This window comes from Echiichthys vipera (assembly GCF_963691815.1).
Source record: "Echiichthys vipera genome assembly, chromosome: 19".
Classification (NCBI taxonomy): domain Eukaryota; kingdom Metazoa; phylum Chordata; class Actinopteri; order Perciformes; family Trachinidae; genus Echiichthys; species Echiichthys vipera.
Window position 1 is genome coordinate 7,756,994 of NC_139844.1, and position 12,210 is coordinate 7,769,203.

Sequence of the window (12,210 nt, forward strand, 5' to 3'; positions counted from 1 at the left end):
TAATATTTCTAATAACACAGCCGGTGGTTTCACTAGTTCAAGTGTGCTTTACTGTTCTTGTAAAGTCTGCATTAAGAGAATCAACACTCCCTCTGCAAAAATGGTCGAAAAGAGTTTCTGTTTGCTGAAACATAATGAAAAGAAGAAGTTTCTGATTGTTTTGGTTGTTATTTTATACCCCTCTGTCCCCGACATGAATTAAACACAGTTGCTGTTCTGCAGTATATGAAGGATGAAATATTCAAAGGAGACAACTGGTCCTTACCTTAACCATCTCACAAGAGTTGGTCACAGATCTTGGGGTTATCAGTTAGACATGACCCTTGACAAGCTGGTTTTTTAGTGTTGTGTCGTGATCCAGCTGCTGGAAAACAGCCACTCAACATAATGTCATTGACAGCCGCGTATGATATCCTACAAAATGTTCTGTACGATAATTAATATGACGAGTTATGACGTTCTACAGTATTTAACGCTATCAAACAGCAGCTGGTGACGGTTTTGGCACCAAAACAAGGTTGAAAGTCCAGTGTTTTGGGACCCTCCTCTGTACTCTGAGTTTTTTGCTCTGGATGTAATTTCATCACTCACTCACTCACTCATCACTCACTCATCTTTAACAGTTTATCTGGGGTCAGGTTGCGGGGGCAGCAGCTCCAGCAGGGGACCCCAAACTTCCCTTTCCCGGGCCACATTAACCAGCTCTAACTGGGGGATCCTGAGGCGTTCCCAGGCCAGTGTGGAGATATAATCTCTCCACCTGGTCCTGGGTCTTCCCCGAGGCCTCCTCCCAGCTGGACGTGCCTGGAACACCTCCCTAGGGACCTGAACCCCCTCAACTGGCGCCTTTCAACGCAACGGTTCTACTCCGAGTACCTCACGGATGGCTGAACTTCTCACCCTATTTCTAAGGGAGACTCAGTCTTTCAGTCATGACCCAGCTTTCATGACCATGGGTGAGGGTAGGAACAAAGATTGACCGGTAGATCAAGAGCGTTGCCTTCCGGCTCAGCTCTCTTTTCGTCACAACGGTGTGGTAGAGCGACTGCAACACCGCCCCTGCTGCTCCGATTCTCCGGCCAAACTCACGCTCCATCATCCCCTCACTCGTGAACATGATCCCGAGGATCTTGAACCCCTTCACTTGGGGTAAGGACTCATTCCCTATCTGGAGTAAGCAATCCACCGATTTCCTGCTGAGAGCCATGGCCTCAGATTTAGAGGTGCTGATCCTCATCCCAGCCGTTTCACACTCAGCTGTGAACCGATCCAGTGATTAATTTCTACAGTACAGTATAAATTCGGGATTACTAAATTCCAGTGCATTACTTTTTGTAGTACATCTACTATTAGTTATTATACTGAATACACCTTTAATGGGACAAACAAATGACCATTACTAACAAAACTAATGTTAACGCCTGTGTAAGATTATTACTGCTAGAAAAACTAGAGGTAGTTTCTAATGTAATGTAATACTTGCTTCTCTTAGGAAATCCCCGTCTGTCTCGGTAAGGGAGTAAACAAGATCAACTGATTAAGACCAATTAAGACACAGACGAGTAGATTACAGTAAAACCACTTGACTACGACATAATGTTTCAAAGCACTGTTGTGTAGTGTACAGTGACTTTAGTTTGGAAAACATGCAAATTATTATTTTTTTCACCTACCCAGCAGCTGATCTTCTTGGGAAAGGTCATGTCACCCTAATAAAACCCAAAAATTATGAATTCACGTCATAAAATCAGCATATTTCAGCTGAAGAAAGGGAAAAAAAGAGCCTGTCACACTTCATCCATCTGCCTGTCCCTCTGTCTAACCTCAGAGTTTTATACCCCGGCTGATTCTGTAACCGCAGAATAAATAACCGCTGTGTGTCATTCAGCTCCAACGGTGCTATTCACTCGTTAGTGAGGAATGACAGGAATGGACATCCATGTCAGTGTCAAGACGGGGAGAGAGGGGACGGAGAGCGAGGGGGAAGAAGAGTTAGTACTTGTTTTCTTTGTTGTGAATTCTTCAGCTTTTTCAAAATGTTCATAAAGAGGAACTTTATTATTTATTGAATACTGAGAAAGAAGAGGGATAGGAAGAAAGACTGGAGGAAAAGAAATAATGAGAAAGCAAGAAGACTGGGAAGAGAAAAATTAGTTGGGAAAGGAGAGGGGGAAGAAAATGAGGACCGACATTGAAGAAGGGATGAAATTAGAGAAGAAATGACAGAAAGTGGCATGATGGAGATGGGGTAGACAATGAGAGAGGATCAAAAGACAGAAGGAGTGAAGAAGAAAGAGAAAAGAGGTGGAGAGGGGGAAGATAAGGAGAAAAGGATGGGATGAGAACGGGATAAGTGCACTGTATGGAGGAGGAAAGAAGGAGTTGGGGAAAGGGGGAGGAAATAAGAAAGAAGGAAAATAAATTGAAAGGAATAGAGAGGGAGGAAGAGGAGATGAAAGAAAATAACAAACAACAATAAAGGAAAAGGAAGGAGGTGATGATTGAGGGATCTAAACAGAAGAGGGGGAAAGAGAAGCGGAGATGTTTGAAAGAATGAGGAAGAGGAGAAGAGGAAAAAGTGGCGAGATAATGATGGAAGGATGGAGAGGATGATGACAAGGAAGAGGAGGAGTGAACGGCGAGAACTGGACACTTATGAGAGAGAGAAAAAATAGAGGGAGAAATAAATAAGTGAAAGAAAGAAAGAATAGGAAATAGGGATGGATGGACAGATGGATGGAAAGGAAATGGTAATAAAACCAATGAAAAGAAAGAAAGAAAGAAAGAAACGAAGAAGAGGAATGGATGGATGTATGGAGAGGAAAAGATACAGAAAAAAGGATGAAAAGAAGGAAAGAAAGAAAAAGGAAATATGGATGGACGGAGGGAAAGGAAAACGTAGAAAACCTCAGAAAAGAAAGAAAAAGGGAGTGGCAAGACAATGATGGAGGGATCTAGAAGGAAGAGTAGGAGACTGAAAGACTTAGGAAGAGGAAAAGACTGTGAGGAGATGGACGGAGGAAGCAAGAAGAGAGAAAGAGGGAAGAGAGGAAGAGGAGGAAGGGAGGGGGAAGCCTGTCCTGTTATGGCAGAGCAGCCCGGGGTTGCTCGGTTGCATCATCACAGCATAATCCGTCTATAAATAGGATGACGTCACCCCTCTGTTCTCCCTCCCTCCCTCACCCTCTCCCTCTCCCTCTCCTCCCTCCCTCCCTCTCTTCTCTTGTAACATTCCTGGTTGCGTCACCAGGCCGCGCCCCCGGCCGGCCTCCTTATAACCGGGTGATGCAACTCACCGGCCACAAGCGCAACTTTTACGCAGCAGCAGGAACACAAACTGAAGGAGTGAAGCGGCTATAAGAGAGCTCCTTTTACCTACGCGGCCAGTTCATCTGAACCCTAAAGAGCTTTAACAGGTAGGCTGGACTTTTGTTCTCAGGTGTGTCGGGGAGTACGGCGTGTGTTCGTGCGTCTCTCCGGAGAGAGGAGCGCTGTCGGGGCGGTGTTAGTGCCCGGGTAGTGGAGCGCTGTCCCGGGACACTTCACTCAAACTTCTAAACTTCACTGAACCGGTCTGATTTCATGAAAATCGAGCGGATAAAAGCTCCGTGGCTCACATTTGAGCACTTATTTATGATTATAAAGCTGTTCTTTTTAAAATGTATAACACTTTGAGAGAAGTTTGACCGATTTGTTTATTGCGTATTTTATAACCTGTGATTTGGCGATTTTGTGGGTGAGCGAGGTTTATTTCGCTCATTTTTTGGTAGTATTATATATTTATAGAGTTTTAGTTGAATGGGAAACCTTAGGCACATTTATAATTTATAACCTTTCTATTAATAGAACAAAACCTGAGAAATATTATGATAATCAAATGACAAAACTAACCCGACACACTGTAAATCAGTTGCAATGTTGGATTCATTTGTATATCGAAGGTATAGAATAATAACCATATCAGAAGCTATGGAGATAAACACACTTTATGTGGCTGTATTACACTTTATGGATGTGATCTGATAACAACATCATAATCATCTTATCAAAGGATCAGTCATAATTCTCCATGAGTCACCTATTAATGATTCTCTCACCTGTTCATTATGAAAGTCAAATATTTATTCAACTTCTTATTCATATTGGCTTCTGTCACCATTAATGATTCCTCCTCCTTCTCTATGTTGCTTTAGATTACATGCAATCTTGCCATTTAAACAAATCCGACAACTTTTGCTTGTATATTAGAACAGTTGTGCAATATTTGAGATTTGAGATAATAAAAAAAATGCCTAAAGTTTCTAAATAACTCATCTGCTCTTCTTAACAATATGTTTATAGTGCTTTAAAGTGTTTATAATATCCCTACAGTAACTTTTTTGTTTATTTATTTTACTTTGATAATAATAATAATAATAATAATAATAATAGGACTTTTATTGTTATTAATGTGACTTTAAATGTATTTTTTGTATCTGTAGGACAATTTCATGAAGTCATTTTGGATGTTTAATATCCTTGTAACTTGTTTTATTCGTAGCTGTAGTGTTTTTATGTTTACCTTGGTGACTGACATGATAATAATCAGTTGACTCTTGTGTTTCCAGAATGATGCTGCAGCACCCGGGTCCCTCGCTGGCTGATATCAGCTGCTCCGCCCTGGTGCCTTGCCTCTCCCCGCCGGGCTCGCTCACCCTGGACGACTTCACCAATTTCACACCCATCGTGAAAGAGGAGCTGCGGCTCGCCATCCAGACCAAGCGCCTGTCCAACGGGCTCAGCGCAGACATGAGCTCCGACGGCGCCAGCTCCAGCTCGGACCGAGGCTCGGAGCACCACGCCTGTGGATCTGGAGTCAAGAGAGAGGTGAGGCAGAGGGGGAAACTACAGCATGTAGTCACCTGTTGTTTTGCGCTGTGAGTGTGTAGGTTTTTATTTAGGGGTACAAGCTCATCTTCTCACCTCTCTGGTTCTCAGGTCACGCCTCAGGAGCATGACAGGAGGAAGAGAAGGAGAGAGAGGAACAAGATCGCTGCTGCAAAGTGCCGCAACAAGAAGAAGGAGAAGACGGAGACTCTGCAGCAGGTAGTTTTCAACTCAATTTTTAGAAAACACAGCTGAGCTGGAAGGTGTTTTTCATAGAAACTCACAGTCTTGTTTAGCTTTTTCACACCACAAAAGTTATAAACGACTGGCTTTAGAAGAAAAGGTAATAGTAAAAAAGGTGCTGTTTGTTTGAACCATTCATACAAACTTTATATTTTTGTGTTGAGGCTCAGCTCTTAGAAATATTTTAAATGTGAAATCAGTATCTATTGTTGGTTAAGTTTGGCTTTTTGTACCCTGAGCATACATGAAAGTTCTGTATTTTACTCCTGCTGTACGATTTGTGGTGATTTTCAACATTTAAGACTGCCCCAAGTAGAAAGATGATTACCTGACAAAGCTTCAACACCCAACATGAAAAGCACAGCATTAACAAATACTTCCCCTCTGCTCTCTCTTCTGCAGGAGTCAGAGAAACTGGAGACTGTCAACGCCGACCTGAAGGCTCAGATCGAGGAGCTGAAGCAGCAGAAGCAGCAGCTGGTCTACATGCTCAACTTGCACCGGCCCACCTGCATCGTTCGAGCCCAAAACGGTCAAACACCCGAGGACGAGAGGAACCTCTTCATCCAACATATCAAGGAGAGCACCTTACAACTTCACAACCTCACCTCCTCCCTCACCACCACCACCACCTCCTCCTCCTCCTTGTCCTCATCCATCTCCACATTCGCACCTTTAGAGGGAGGACTTCTGACCCTCGATCACATTCAGTGTCCCGACCACCTATGAGAGAGGCAGGTTGTTGTTTTTTTGCCACAGACTTGCAATGTTCCCATCCTGCTTCTGTCGACGCAGCACAGACTGTTCGAGAGAGCCGGTGGAGCCGCCGCCACATAGACTTAACGACATGAGAATGACACATAGTAAACACCATCCGGATGACTCCTGGGTCTCATTCGCTGTCCACAAAGCTGCTAGAGAGAGAGAGCGTCAAAAAGTGACCTCAGCACCTCCCCACTCCCTGAAACCGTAGCTGCTGATTGGACAGGAACGGACAGCACCTTGACATGCATTCTGTTTTGTTTTTGTTTGATTTTCAAACATTACATACAGTCAAGCCCAAGGACAGATGCCAAAGCACTAAAAAACAAAACTTTTTTAATTTAATCTACTGGTATTTTGAATAGATGAAAGTCTGATTTTTGTACCAAAGCGTGATTTCAAGGTCATTGAGGCACATTATTTTACTGTTCATCCACAAAGAAAGTAGAGTGTGCGACTGTGTGTTTGAGCTGCAAGTCACTGACTTTAAAAATAGACATTGTTGTTTATGTTTAGTGTATTGAAAACTAGTATATTTATTAAGTAACTACTGTATGACACGTCATTACCGTACTAAAACCCTGTCTGCTTGTCCTCTATACAGCACGAGCTAAATTTGCTGCTACTACTAACAACTCAGGACCTGAGGACTGGCTCTAGAAGTCATTTTTTGGGTAGAGGGGATTGCTTGATAAGTGCTAATCTCCCAAGAAATGTCAGGTTGTTTGCTACCAGTGCAGCAGTAGCAGTTACAAAAGGGAAATGTACTTTGCAGGCAGGGTTTAAAATTCTGCACTTACTGAAAAAACGAAGTAAAAAAAGTACCTTATAATCATATATGCAGATGACACCTTACTTTCTTAACATTTTGAAAATCGCCGGGAAGCAAAATTGCCCCCCCAAAAATGATAATACTGTATATAATTTCACAAGTCCACTTTATCACTGCGTTCCCTCTTAAGGCAAACAGAACGAGTGTTGCTTTGTTCATCTTCTGTGATGATGAAGCTACACGAGTATGAGCGTTATTTTCAGACGTTGTTTTCTATTTAAAATCTTGTATATTGTATCGACATGTGCATTAACTCTGTGCTATTGTGTGTAAACACCGGATGCCTCGTTTGGTCTTGACAGTGCAAAACAAACAAGAATATTGTTATTTTCTAAAAAAATTATTTTTATTAAGATTTTGGTTTAGAAGTTGTGTTCACTAGATATCATTAGCTAGGTATCGAAAGTGTTGCATCAGCTTTTGGGCCGGTCCTTTTAACATGCCTGACTCTGAAGTTGTGCAAGATGATGTGATATTATACTGTGCTATGAAATGCATCCAAGCTTCATCTCACTGCCAAATATTTCTCCCTCCTTCCACTCCCCCTTTTTCCTCTCTGTGGCCTGTTAGAGTGTAATCATCCCTCAAGAGAAATGTGGTTTATTGCACAGAATGGAACAGAAACTGACGGAGTGTAATAAACGAGAGTTAAGAGGCTGTCAATTACTGATCATAGCATTGATTTAAAAGTGTCCGTCAGCAGCCAAACATCTGCAAGACAAAGACTCTGAACCCTCTCAGTCATTGTAATATGTCAAAACGAAACTCTATGTATCAGTATTTGGATGATTGTCCGTAAGTCACAAAACTTCACAGAGCAGACTGAACATCGTGTTATAGCGTCATTTGCGTCTTACAGTTTTGTCACTATTGGGAAATGTTTTCAGAGTAATAATGTATGTATGAACAGCACATTACTGTCACAGTGAGGACTGAAGTTTTCTATGTTTATGTTTGCATGGTAGAAGAAGGTTTTTTATAGTTTATCGTGTGTGTGTGTGTTTTATGTAAAGAGTCACACGGTTAAAAGGGCGCAGGCGTCTGTGTGTGTTCATACGTTGTTTTCGTGGTTTGTTCATTGTCCTGTTGCTAGTCATGGCTAGATCGCTAATAAGCACTGAGTTCGACGTATTCTTATGTGCCTACTTCTACTGGAGGCTGTTTTTTTTCTCTGTAGCTGCTCTGACTGTTGGAGCAATATTAGCCGAAATGAATAAACTGTAGGCTGTCAGGTACAACTGCACTGCTACTACCAATGTTTACTTTCATCTTTGTGATCTGTCAACTTTTGTTTTTGATACTTTGTTAATTAAAAATATGTACTGCTAATGTAATCGCTCATGGTGTTGTTGTTTTTTTGGAAATAGTCAGGTAACACTTTGCTTTTAAAAGGATCCTATCTCATTTGATTCATATGGAAAAAAAAACTAGTCAAGGCGCGGCTATTCTGTTGGTGTATAATAATGATGATTAATGCTAAATAATGCCAGTTAATATGGTCCGATTTTTGGGCGAGTCGGGCGACCGGACATGGCCTGACTTCTTTCTTCTGGTGCACTGATGCTGGTTCAGGTCATTTTGACTTTCAAACTACATGCCCTGATCTCATTATATTAAACCTACATCACATATTCTTTATGTTAAAACAATTATAAAGCAAAAAACTGATGTTTGGTCTAAAGATGACTGGCTCATATAGTTTAGTAACATTCACCCTCAGCAGGTGTTATACTTCGAAAATGACAGATAACAAGTTCTGTCACTCAGTTCCATCATGCAATTTCTTATATAACGATATAGGAGAGAATATAAGGAAAAATAACACTGTTTTCTCAAAATTAACACTAATTCTAGAAAGCATTCATTCCAAGATGAACACGGACGTTGTTGTCAGTGGAAACAAACTTTTATTGTGGTGGGGCATCGCTTCAGGCCTGCTCTTTAAGTATAAAACTTGATAACATAAACATGAGTTCACCTACGAACGTCCTGCATGTGAGTTCAGAACAGCTGTGTTGGTGCTGAAGGGAGGGACAAGAGAGACAAGACTGGACATGTCAGCTGTTCAGAGAGAGAGAAGGAAAATATGACCCAATGCTTTTTTATCTGTGAAGATAAACTGTGAAATAGATAACAACAAACCTACCAACCCAGACTAAATCACTGCGTACAGACATGTACAACACACTTTCTGAATGAACAAAAATATTCAACCACTTTTATTTATAACATTTTAAAAAAAGTTTGAGAGTGGCTTTCGTAGTGTTCATCCAAACAACATAAACCACATTTGGTGATGACAGAAATTGCGAAATTTTCCATTTCTTCTTCGTCGTTGGCAAATGGATTATTGTAGGCTTTCAGGACCCCTTGTTGTCACTTTCTGTGCGCCAAACTGTGACGCCCTTTACAGTTGCAGTTTTGTGAATTCAAACTAAATATAAGTTTAAGCAACGACACAAGGTGGTTAAGTTCAGGAAAAAATCGTGGTTCGGTTTAAAGTAAGGATGTAAGTTGTGCTAATAAATGTATATAACAAAAATGAATGGGTAAGTTGACATAACTTGTTTCACACAGCACACAAAGACCAATCTCCTGGTTCAAAGGCCTGTGTTTGTTGGTCTGATAATACATGTCTTTGTATTACATCTCCTCATTTACATAGCAGTTGCTGTGAGTGTGTAATAATGACGTGGATGGGTTTACAGTTGAAAGAAAAAAGCGCTGCGATACCATGTGAAAATTTGCATGTTATTCATTTGCCATTTCGTGAGACCAGGCTGTACCATGAACAGTGAGAACAACTACAGTAAAAGTTTTCAAAACTGCACCAAACAAATGACAAAAAATACCACATTTTATGTAAAATAAGTCACAGATTTCAGCTTTAACTCTTTCTGCATGCTAGATGGGTAGGGGCTCAGCATGTAGGACAATGCACAAAGTTCTGACAATCACGCCAAAGTTGTTGAACGTCAGGTAAATGGACTTCTTTCTGATTAGCAGCCATTTGCACAACCAGTTAATTGGCCTGAAGCAGTGAACCCCACCCTCCTGGCTCACCATCATCAAACAAACGGTTTGCCAGTTCCTGTTCAAACGCAAAATGATAATAAAGCAAGTTCCTAGTTATTCTGATACATCTATGGCTGACTGACCTTTGATGCAACTTCTTCTTTAGGTTGTTCTGCATCTTATTAAGTAAATTTGTCTAATATTGAGCCCTAAAACTTATATTGTTTCATTAAAGCGTTAAATACAGATAGATGAAAAGTTCAGTGAGTTCAGATGTTGGCAAAAGACTATGTTTTGGGTAAGATCCACAACAACCACGCCGTGCAGCACTGTGAGGACGTGGGCGGCGTTCTGGTTGCTGGAGGGAAATGTTTCAACCTGCTCCGATATGGTTTGATACATAACTGGTACGTGAATTACAATTTATCACCAGGAATCATGCTATCTACCTGTTCTGTTAGACCGTCCCCAAATATGTTGGCTTCTGTAATGTAATATGTGTATTAGGGCTTTTGGGTTCCGATTATATTTGCTCTGGTTTTGGGCGACACAGTGGTGCGGTGGTTAGCACTGTCACCTAACAGCAAGGGGGTTTCTGGATCGAATCCCAGCTGGGGCCCTTCTGTGTGGAGTTTGCATGCTCTCCCCGTGTCTGCCTGGGTTCTCGCCGGGTTCTCCAGTCCAAAGACTGTGGGAGGAAGTGTTAGGTGTTAGGTTAATTGATGACTCTAAATTGCCCGTAGGTGTGAATATGAGTGTGAATGGTTGTTGCAGATAGCGACAAGCGGTTGAAGATGGATAGATGGAAGGTTGTGGTTTTGACTATCAACCAATAAGAAAACAAGGCTACTCACTTGTATAAGACTTGCATCAATAAGTCAATATGATTTATTGAAAGGAAATATCCTTAATGTATATAGATGTGTATTTCCTTTCATGCATGTTATTTTAACAAGGAGAACATTTCACCTGGTTATGGCATGCTTTCAGAGGTGAGCCAAGGTTCAGCTGTGTCTTTTCTGAACGCTTTAATTAAATGGTTTTTATGGGATTGCCGGGAGCAGGAACATAAACAGGATCTGACATGAAGGTGTTTGTGATGTAAATGAGACTTCTTTTTTTTTAATAATGTTTTTTATCATCAGATCTTTATCTGTGAATGTTTCATCAATGCACTGTTGCTTAAGTCTCATTCTTGTTCTTAAGGTGTGTTCAGAACAAACGCACAAACAAATATTTTATCTCAAGTGGTTTCAGAGTAGTTCGCAACTTGCAAAGATTTGCCGATAGTTACAGCGTTACAACATTAGTGCTAACTTGGTTCGTAGTAAAGCCCAACCTATAACTGGAATCAGGTAGACTGACTATTGGCCGCATCTTTCAGCAGGTATCTGCAAGTGCATCGTCGCTGTGGAGATAGGTGTGGTAATCAAGTAAAAAATAAAAATAAAAAAATACATATTTTCTGACCATGTCCTACACCGCGCTTTTACTGTGCTTTCACTTTGCTTTTAAAGAGACAAGGAAATAGAACAGGTGGAGAAGTCAGAGAGAAACACTGCAGAGGGAGAAATATAAGGAGGAAGGGCAGAATATTTACACAAGCAAAGGTTTAAAAAACAGTTGGATTAAAGATAAGTGAAAACAAAGTACAAAATAAGAGCAGGGACAAGGATGTAACCCTGTTGTGGGTTTTCTAAAAGTCTCCCTGGGTTCATAAAGGGACTCTGATGGAGAAACCGATGAGAAGATTCCACAGTTGTATTCCCATTTCTTTCACTTTTGTCTCATGCATTATGAATCCTGTGCAACAGGTAAGAAAAGCAGGTGTGTGTTCAGTCAGAACAGAATGTTTTGGTGAGTCTGACTCAGCTTTCCAACTAAGTGATAAACTGTTTATGAAAAATCCACATTGTGATGCAACACAGTTTGTCAGCTCTTGTTGGCAAAGCTGTAATGAACCGTTCAGCTGTTAAGCAACTTTTAAATGTGCTTCAAACCACTGCTGAACTTTTACTGTGAAGGAGCAAGAGGAAATAGAGGCCTCTAGCGGTTTCGGAGTATTTTGCAACTTGCGAAGATTTTCCCTTACGATAGTTACGTTACGATGTTTGTGCTAACTTTGTTCGTAGTAAAGTCCAGCCCATAACTGGAAACAAGTAGTCTGACTCACCGGATGTAGACTGTGGAGATAAAGTCTAACACTGGCCGCCTATTTCAGCAGGTATCTTCCAGGGCATCGTCGCTGTGGAGATAGGTGTGGCAATCAAATATTTTCTGACCATGTCCTACACTATTCTTTCACTCACTTTTCTCCAAGCCCTCTTCTTCATTGTTCTGTGTCCGTACAGTACTGATGTTGAGCTCCAGGTGCCCACAAACAGTGACGATAAGTGTGTCTTCCATTTCTGATTCTTACTGATCTGAGAATCTTAACGCTCACATGCTTTTCATGACACAACGTCATGTTAATTTGGAGTGGAAACGTTTCA

General features: G+C 41.2%; 1 protein-coding gene across 1 annotated transcript; it reads left to right on the forward strand.

Moving 5' to 3' along the window:
* The first annotated feature begins 3,311 nt into the window (after positions 1-3,311).
* Positions 3,312-8,026, forward strand: atf3 (activating transcription factor 3). Its single transcript, XM_083934689.1, has 4 exons — positions 3,312-3,416; positions 4,608-4,866; positions 4,978-5,085; positions 5,512-8,026. The coding sequence occupies exons 2-4, from the start codon at positions 4,609-4,611 to the stop codon at positions 5,836-5,838; spliced, it is 693 nt and encodes a 230-aa protein (XP_083790815.1). The 5' UTR covers positions 3,312-3,416; position 4,608; the 3' UTR covers positions 5,839-8,026.
* Positions 8,027-12,210: the final 4,184 nt, after the last annotated feature.

Bases quoted from the DNA above. Each gene is read 5' to 3' on its own strand.
- atf3 (XM_083934689.1), top strand. From the start codon at position 4,609: ATGATGCTGCAGCACCCGGGTCCCTCGCTGGCTGATATCAGCTGCTCC. The intron at 4,867-4,977 runs GTGAGGCAGAGG...TCTGGTTCTCAG, and splicing joins GATCTGGAGTCAAGAGAGAG to GTCACGCCTCAGGAGCATGA. The intron at 5,086-5,511 runs GTAGTTTTCAAC...TCTCTTCTGCAG, and splicing joins AGACGGAGACTCTGCAGCAG to GAGTCAGAGAAACTGGAGAC.